This window comes from Aethalodelphis obliquidens, unplaced genomic scaffold (genome assembly GCF_003676395.1).
Source record: "Aethalodelphis obliquidens isolate GAN/ISIS:26980383/991018 unplaced genomic scaffold, ASM367639v1 scaffold7, whole genome shotgun sequence".
Classification (NCBI taxonomy): Eukaryota; Metazoa; Chordata; class Mammalia; order Artiodactyla; family Delphinidae; genus Aethalodelphis; species Aethalodelphis obliquidens.
The window spans coordinates 19930882-19939926 of NW_020837951.1; the positions used below are offsets into that span (position 1 = coordinate 19930882).

At 44.2% G+C, this 9045-nt stretch overlaps 1 protein-coding gene across 18 annotated transcripts in view; it reads right to left on the reverse strand.

Annotated features, from left to right (window-relative positions):
* ZNF618 (zinc finger protein 618) overlaps positions 1–8998 on the reverse strand; it is a 184103-nt gene extending 175105 nt beyond the window's left edge. For 16 of the 18 annotated variants that reach the window (XM_027105114.1, XM_027105108.1, XM_027105125.1 and 13 more), the window contains exon 1: positions 8809–8949. In XM_027105114.1, the coding sequence (XP_026960915.1) occupies positions 8809–8841 (33 nt within the window). In that variant the 5' untranslated portion in view covers positions 8842–8949. Of the gene's footprint in view, positions 1–8808 lie in introns of all 18 variants that reach the window. The other 2 variants (XM_027105126.1, XM_027105116.1) reach the window with 2 other exon arrangements.
* Between the last annotated feature and the right edge of the window lie 47 nt (positions 8999–9045).

Sequence of the window (9045 nt, forward strand, 5' to 3'; positions counted from 1 at the left end):
TGTGTGTGTGTGTGTGTGTGTGTGTGTGTGTGTGTGTGTGTGTGTGACTAGATCAGAAATGACAAATTGGCTTCATGTGGTAGCATCATAGTAAGAAGGGCTCTGAGGCCACTGGCCAGATTCAATGGAAAAGACTGCCATGATTGATTAGCAATGTCTGCCACAGGCTTAAAAATGGGGAGTGGCGGCATGCATATTAGTTATTTACCATCCCTGGATTAGATGTACAAATAACATGCTGCAAGTGAAAAGCACTTTGCCCTTTACAAAGCTTATTTTCTCCCATCCCTCGCAACTTTTCACAAGAACCCTGTGCCACACTCATTATCTTCATCATCATCATTATCATCATCACCACCTTACAGATACGGAAAACAAAGTGTTAATACTTTGACAAAGATCACAATATGACTAAGTAGGGGAGCAGAGAGGGGAGCGGAGCCTTGTCCCTTCAACTTCAATCGCTTTGTTCTACCCTTGGAAATGTCCAGCTGGTGTTCTGCCACTGGTAGGACGGCTCATCCATGTGACCATACAGAAGGGACCACCTGTTCACAAGGCTTCACCTCCCTCCCACTGGTTACTTCTGCCTTATAGAGAAGGGGCCCCAGCAAGACACAAAAGGAAAGGGGTGCTAATTCAGAGTTCCGGATGCTTCTTCCCAAGGCGAAGTTCCGGCCTCACTGTACAGGTGGAGAAGCCAAACCCAGAGATAAGTGAGGTTAAAAAAAAAGGGCAGAGGGACTTCCCTGGTGGCGCAGTGGTTAAGAATCCGCCTGCCAACGCAGGGGACATGGGTTCAAGCCCTGGTCCGGGAAGATCCCACATGCCACAGAGCAACTAAGCCCGTGCGCCACAACTACTGAGCCTGCACTCTAGAGCCCACGAGCCACAACTACTGAGCCTGCGTGCCTAGAGCCCGTGCACTGCAACAGATAAGTCACCGCAGTGAGAAGCCCACACACAGCAACGAAGAATAGCTCCGGCTCGCCACAACTAGAGAAAGCCCACGCGTAGCAATGAAGACCCAACGCAGCCAATAAATAGATAAATAGACAGATAGATAAATAAATAAATAAAAATTCTAAAAAGAAAAAGGGCAGAATTGGAAGTCCCTAATGTCACAGTCCACCCCACCAGGAACAGGACACTCTATATCCTCAATTCCAAGGTGCCTTAGACTGTTAGATACACCATCGATTTTATAATAGCTTTTTGAGACAAAAAAAAAAAAAGAGGGAGAAATAGTGCTCTAACAGAACACATCTACTGTAAAACACATGCCAATTTCAGAAATATGAAAATGTGGGAACTTGACCATTGAGGAAATATGGGATCCTGTGCTCACCTGCTGAGCTGGGCCATAAAGTGTTAACGATGACAGCATTTTCAAAAACTTACAGAAAAAAAAATTAAGCAAATAAACAGAACATTCTCAGTTTTTTCCCATGACTTTTCCCTGAATCTTTGGCGTGTGCAAACGGGAATCCGGCCAAAGGTGGGCTCTGGTTGAACATCAAACCACACATTTAGCCACTACACATCTAAGGGGCCCACGCGACCAGCTGTTCTGCAAACAGCCCCCTGAAGTCCAACTCCAGGGCCCATGGCCAAGACCAGCTCCTAGAGCAAGGACGGGGTATTGTCAAGTCCCTCCACCTCAAGGCACACCCCCCTTTTCCACCTCCTTAGACATGCTGGGTCCCATTTGCCATACCTGCAAATCTGGATGATAACCCCAGATGCCCCCCAACCATTTTAAGGAAATGGTTTACGCAACAGGAGCGAAGGGGGATGAGGAACTTTTAAAAAATTCTCCACAGCATGTAAAGTCAAAGGAGCCATCCAAGGAGCCCTCTCTGATTTATTATTCCAAGGGAGCCGTGGGCTTCAGAGCCGGCTCTAAGAAAATCCATTTTCTTAGGTAAAGAAAACAAAACACTGGTGTTGACCAAATGTCCTAACCCAAAACTGGTCACCTACTCTTCACTAGACCCAAATCTAGATGATCTGAGTTTTTTCCGAAAAATCACATTAAGTCATCAAACATTTATTGAGCTGCTGCTCCGTGCCAGACCCTAAAATGAGTAACCCATGACCTCTGCCCTCAAGGAACTCACAAGCCGGCTGGCGAGACAGAAATGCGAACAGCCGACTCTCATCTGTGGGCCCAGAGTATCTGCAAAGTACTGCAGTTTGGGGAAGCTCGGGGAGTCTCCACAGAAGGGGACATGCAGGTAGGTCTCAAGGAGGGTAGGGGGTCTGGTTTCTCATGGAGCAGAGACAAAGGAGGGAAAGGGCACAAGAGACAGAAGGCCCAGTATGAGCACAAGCTCAATGGTAGACAGTTCACGACAAATTAAGATTTGTCCCTTTAAACACTGTGCCACAGGCTTTGAAACAAATCCAGAAATACCTGGAGGAGCCAGAGCATCCCTGAAATGAAAGCATTGAGACCACTTTTGACAAGAAAGATGTGTACGGTCCAAGGGATGTCTCTTCCTAGTCTGTTCTAAAATAAAGCAACAACCAAAAAAGTGTACATTTTCTGTTGTTACCTAGCTCTGCCTATTAAAGATAAGTCATCAAGTTTCCAGAACGACCAAAACTCTTGTCACTGGGACTCAATCTCCCCAAATGGAGACCACTGGGTCAGGCATTACTGACATGTACTGACCACCCTTCTAAGAACAACCTTCTAAGGACTGGCTGGATGCAACACATGAATTGCTTCATTTAATCATAGAACAACCTTTCAAGGTCAAGATTATTACCCCCCTTTTTCCAGATGCAGAAGCTGTGGCTCCGAACCCGGAGGTGACTTTCCCAAAGTAACATAACGCCAACCACACAATGAGGCTGGATTTTAAACTCTGGTCTGGCTGACCTCAAAACCACCTTTCCATTTCACCAACTGGGGGAGGTGTCAGAAATTTTCTATGCTTCTAACTTAAGGCCTATCCTAGGGGGATTTCATGGTGGTTTTTGCCCCTGGATCTCCCCCCACGCCGAGGACCCCAACCCTGGTCCTACCCACCTGCTGTCTTCTTCCAACTTAATCCTTCTTTCAGGCAATACTTTATTAAAACCCACCTCTTACAACAGCCTCCTGTACTTCCTGACTTCAACGGCACACATGCTGAGACACAACATTCTGGAGTTGCTAGTCATCATCTGTCACTTTTAACTAAAGCGTTCTGGCCTAACCTTGGCAGAAGACTGCTTTGAGACAAATAAAAGGGAGGCGTGGACCACTTTAGCCAGAAGAGGCTAAATGGATGGAACGTATCACCTCTACGGGCTGAAATGCCTCAGAGCATCGAGGGTTCAGGAACGAAGTCCCACCAGCAAACACCAAGAGCTTTCAAAGATGTGTCATAACCTTCTGAGGCCACCCAGTGACAACAACGAGATGGAACATTGGTCTGGCCCTGTGCTATCCAATATAGAAGCCACTAGCCACATGTGGCTACTGAGCTCATGAAATATGGCTGGTCAGAAAAGACTTAATATCCCCCCAAAGAAAGAATGTAAAATAGCACATTAATAATTTTTATGCTAATGAAGACTGAAATGATAGCATTGCAGATATACTTTGGGTTAAATAAACTATGTTATTAAAATTAATTTCACCTGCTTCTTTTTAGTTTTTTTAAAGTGTTACCAGAAAATTTTATTTATTTTTGTTGGTTTTTGTTTTGTTTTGGCCATGCCGCACGGCATGCAGGATCTTAGTTCCCAGACCAGGGATTGAACCCGTGCCCCCTGCAGTGGAAGCACAGAGTCCCTCCAGGGAATTCCCCAGAAAATTTTAAATGACATATGTGACTCACATTTGTGGCTCAAATTATATTTCGATTGGACAGTGCTGGCCTGACACATTTAAAAGATGAGGAGACCAAGACAGCAATTCGAGAGTTTTTAGGAAGGGCACACACACAAAAATATAGACATTCGCTCAGAGTCTGATTGGACTTTAAATATAGCACAAACATGAACTCTTTAACTCCACAAAAATTCCTCTGGCAATCTGAAGTAAAAGTGAGGAATGAAAGTAACTGGGGCTGCTTCTCCCTCCCACCAAGACAGGGATCCCACGCTACTAAAGTCTCCATTCCAGCCACAGAATCTGGCAAAGATGCTGTTTCACTGTGGAAGGACAGAGCACCTGTCCTTCCCGTCTCATTCAAGGCCAACAAGCTGAGGTGTGTGCCTGACTGCCATGTAGCTGAGACTTCTTCACAGCTGGCCCTTCAGGCAGGCTCAACCAGGGGACAAAGCATGTGGCCCAGGGCACCTACCCCACAGGGTTCATGTGAAAGTCAACTGGGATAATAAATAAGAAGATAAAGTATAAACAGCAACGTGCGATGTTCTTGGAGCACATCACTGTCGATCATCTAGACCAGTATCTGTCAACCTCTTTTAACCGTGACTCACGGTAGGACTTACATTTGTCATGCACATACATTGGCATATGTAAATAAAACTGAAGTTTCATGAGACAACACTTACCTTCAATACATAGCTATGCCTCTGCTAGTTCGTGTTCCCCTGTATTCTATTCTATTCTTTTTTTTTTTTAATGCTGATTGTGACCCACTAAATTGATTTTACAACCCGCCTGGGTATGGTGAATAAGAGGTACACTCCCCACTCTGTGATGGACACTGCTATTTGATCACTGCACCCCACTCTCCAGAATATGGGAGTCCAGATGTGACCTCAGAATCCTTCTCAACACAGTGATCCAGGCAGCTGTAGCCCATTGCTTGGAGTCAGAATCAGAGAAGAAAACTATTTATTAATATCTTTGTTTTGATCCAAAGCTCTCATATGACAAACGCAAAAACGGAGGCTCAGGAGGAAAAAGTGGTTTGTCCAAGGTCATACAGCAAGACTTTGGGAGAGCTAGGGCACCTGTGTACCCACAAAGCCACTTCACCTGCCATCACCAGGGAGGAGACGCATGAAAAAATTTCCAAATTTCACCATGACCATGAAAAGTCAGCCTATACATCCAGTGAAACACACAAGGAAATTCTCATCACCCCACCAAGGAGAAGACATGAGGATTCTGAGGTCAGAGGAAGCAGCAAGCCCAGAGCTGAGTCAAAGGTGGGGGCAGTGGGCGGGGAAATTGTGTCTGACAATGGGGGAGTTTTTAAACTCTGTTTCTCAAACGAAACAAACCACTGGCTATTTATTTTCTAGGACCAGAGAGAGGTCACACTTACACTGACCAGCCATCTTTGTTGCTTTCCTTCTGCAAAAGCAAGAGCCCTTGTTCAAGTTCACCTCTGTGCAGGGCTGAAAGTATAAGCAAACCCTTCTTCTTAGCTTGGTCCAAAGTCAAGCTATAAAGCAAGCCCTTGAAATTTCAAACCTTATTAGAAAAAAAAAAAACCTCCTTAGGCAGAAAAGCAAAACATTAATAAGAGTCTCCTCTGTGAAACTGAGCATAAATGATCTTTCACCAAAATAACCCGGCCCATCATCAAATTACCACCCCTCAAGTCCAATCTGTCAGATTTTTTGCCCAATATTAAAAAAGAGTTTGGTGAACAGACATGGCCTAACAAAAAAATCGGCTGAAATATCCATTTCTGGTCACACTTCCATCCATGATAGGAGGTGAGAGAGGTATGGCCCAGGTCAGGTCTCAATCCTGAGAGACGCCAATAGAAACAAAAGAAAACTGACCCCGCCCCCAACAGTGCCATCATGCACCTCTATTTCCTTAACAACAAACATGATCCGAATAACCAATTAAGAAAAAAAAAAGAAAGAAAGAAAAAACAGGCCTACAAAACAGAGATGATTTTCAATTTCCAGCCAGGAGTTCCCTTTAAACCGTAGACAACACAACAAAATTTCAATAGAATGGAATGAAGGAATCTGAGTTGTGTGTCAGGAGATCCAGGACACACAAAGGGACGTGCTGCAATATTTTTATTCCTTGCACCAGAAATAACCTGTTATCTACAACCCTGACTTTTTCTCAGATGCCCGGTAAGGGTGCCCAACCCACCCCTCCCCAGTCCAGGGCACAGCTCTCCTCCATCACTTGCTAAGCTGGCCCTACTGTCTCATGAGGCCTCCAGAGCCCTTGGAAATTATAAATTCTTTGACCGTCCTAGGCATCGGCCTAAATAATTCAACAGAGAAAAAATTTTTAATTACGCTCTGTTTAAAAAAAAAAAAAAAAAAAAAAAGCTCATTCCAAATGTCAGAATGTGGCCAGTCAGCCCTGAAGGATTTTGTTACTAAAAAAGTAAAAATCTCCCAAATGCAATGGTGCTGATGGGTAATGTCGAACCTCTGTCACTGTCAAATACATTTCACATAATTTGTATCCCCTTAGAAAACTGAATTTCCAAAAAACTGGGATGGGAATCCATGGACTGGGGCCATCATTTCTTCTAAGACCAACTGGTGACTGGCGAAAGGGGAGAGGGTTTCCTGTCCCAGCCCTGTGTGACCCATCATCAGGTCCCATCAAATCCCACTCCACAAATGCTAACAATATTTTCCCCTCCTTTTGGACAGAAAAATTAGAACTTTTTTTTTTTTTTTTTGGTGCAAAATCCCCAGCAAGTTCAGATACTAATTTATCACAAATAACCCTTCAACTTTGGGTAGGTACCTTATTTTCCTCTGTTAAATTTCAATTCAGTCAGTGTTTGTCTTCCCAAAGAAAAAAAAGAAATTGGGGTGTGGGGGGGTTCACCTTATTTGATTCTTTTGAAGGCCAAAAAACTACATCAAATACTATTTGCACATATGCTTTCATGTTCCAAAGACAAGTACCTTTGGGTTTGGCTTTTGTTTATATTTTGATTTTTTTCCTTGAAAAAAAAATTAAATTTTGATGCTAGAATCAGCTGAATTGGTGTGTTACCCCAGTTTTTCAGCAAAGTAAGTATTCCACTAGAGAAGATGGATAAAAATAAGAATTTTAATCTCCTCTGTTCTTCCCTCTTTTATCTTTCCTTCTTAAGTCAGTAAAATTTGTGCTTTTTAAAAAAAAAAAATCACAGACCCCCCCCCAAATGATCAAGATTAATGGATTTCCCCCCCATTTGAAAGTAATCAAATTTGTGAAAAATACCAAATGTTAATAAACTACCAACCCCACATCACAATCAAAGAGGCTGAAACCAATCCGGCTATTTTTTTTTTTCAATAATAAAATTTTCAAATTGGAAGACTGAGCAAGCACACAGAAAGGAAAATTTTCTTCCTACCAAGGATTCCTCAACCCTTGTATTTATCAACTGATTCAGTTGCATGTCATAAAAAATGAGCTTCTGTGAATCCACTGTTAGTTTTTTCATAATAATGTTAATTATGCATATCTTATTTTAATGGCGGTCTCTCCTACAAATCTGTGGGCTACTCAGTTTGTATAATGTAATGAATTTACATTTTTTTTCCACTGACCATTGCTCAGAAAAGGTTTCTGACATTTTCTGGATAAAACAACAACAAAAAAAGAAAAGCCTAGACCTTTCAGGAAACAAAATCAGAAAACAGTCTTAATTATTCCATCAAAACAAAAAAAAATAACACAAAACCCAACAAATGCAGGGAAAAAAAGACAGGATTTCACTCTAACTTTTCCAGTTTCTGTTTTTCTTTAGAACCTTGAGATTCAATTGCAGTAAAACATAAATGAAAAATTTTCTAAAAAACCTACAATTTTTGGGTGTGTCCAAAGCCAACATTTTAGGGTCTATTTTCTCTTTTAAATCCTTCCTTCTTGGAAATAGAAAAACTTTAAATATTGCCAAATGGCAAAATTAGTCTTTTTTGCCCGCTGAGCTAAACAAGTTCCAAATTACAATGAAGTACAATTTCTAATTGCTTCAATAAAGCCAATTCTCCCAGTTTCCCCTAAACTCAACAATTTCCCTCCTTTCCTCAACCCAAATAGTTTTTTTTCTCAAACTAAAATGAGTTGGGCAGCCAAATTGACGTTGGTTTTAGAAGGCTTTTTGCTTTCTCCCCTTCAAAAACTGAATTCATTCCAATTCCAGCTTAATTTTCATTTACATATTATCTGGATTTAGCTTCAGAAATAAAAATCGTCTCTATACTCCTGCAAAGATCAAAGTGAAAATTGTCACCCCCAAAAAGAAAAAAAAAGAATCTCTCTCCCCTCCACTGTCTTATAGAGCAAACTTTTGAAAAAATAAGAAATAAAAAATATTTCTTTTCAATTTTAATTTCTTTTTTTATTTACAAAATAGTATCCTCTAGGTGGCGTCGTTTTAATGGGAAAAAACTACCGTTTGAAGAAAAATTAGAAAAAAAATTGAGAAAGGGAAATATGGCCTAAAAAAAAAAAGACTGTTGCAAAGACAGAGGACCAGGGGGGAAAGACCTCCCGGGGGGTCATCAGGGACCCCGAGCGCACAGAGGGTCAGGGGGAAATTGCAAATTTAGGGGGGGGGGGGGAGAGCTGGAAGGGGTTGTATTTTTGCAAAATGTGAATTGTCCAAACTGAAATGGCTGCTCTGTTCTCTCGCCGCTTTGTTTTCTGGGCTCCGGTCCGAGCCCGGGGCTGGAGGGGGCGCCGGGTGGGGGCCCGAAAAGACCCCCCCGTCACCCCCACCCTCCTCACACCCCGCGGCGCCCGGGGGGGCTCTCCAGACCCCGACCCTCCTGTTTGCGCCCACAAAAAAGCCCGCAAACGTGCCCAGGCACTTTGCATTTTGCAAATCTTGCAATGAAGTGGCGCAGCGCCCCGGGCCCCGGCCCCCCGGGGTCCCCAGCGCCGTGCATGCCCCCGGCCCCCCGTCGTACCTGCGGAGCCGCCGCGCCGCCCGGCTGGTTCATGGGTCCGTGCGGGAGGAGGCGGCCCCGTCGCGTCCTGCTCCTCCCGGGCCGGGCTGCTGGTGCGCGCACAATGCCGCCGCCGCCGCCGCCGCCGCCGCCGCCGCTCCCTCCTCCGCCCGCCCCGCTCAGGCCGGGGGGGCGGGGGCGCTGGGGGCGCGCAGGGGGGGCGCCCGGCCCTCGCCCCCACCCCCGGCCCGCACCCGC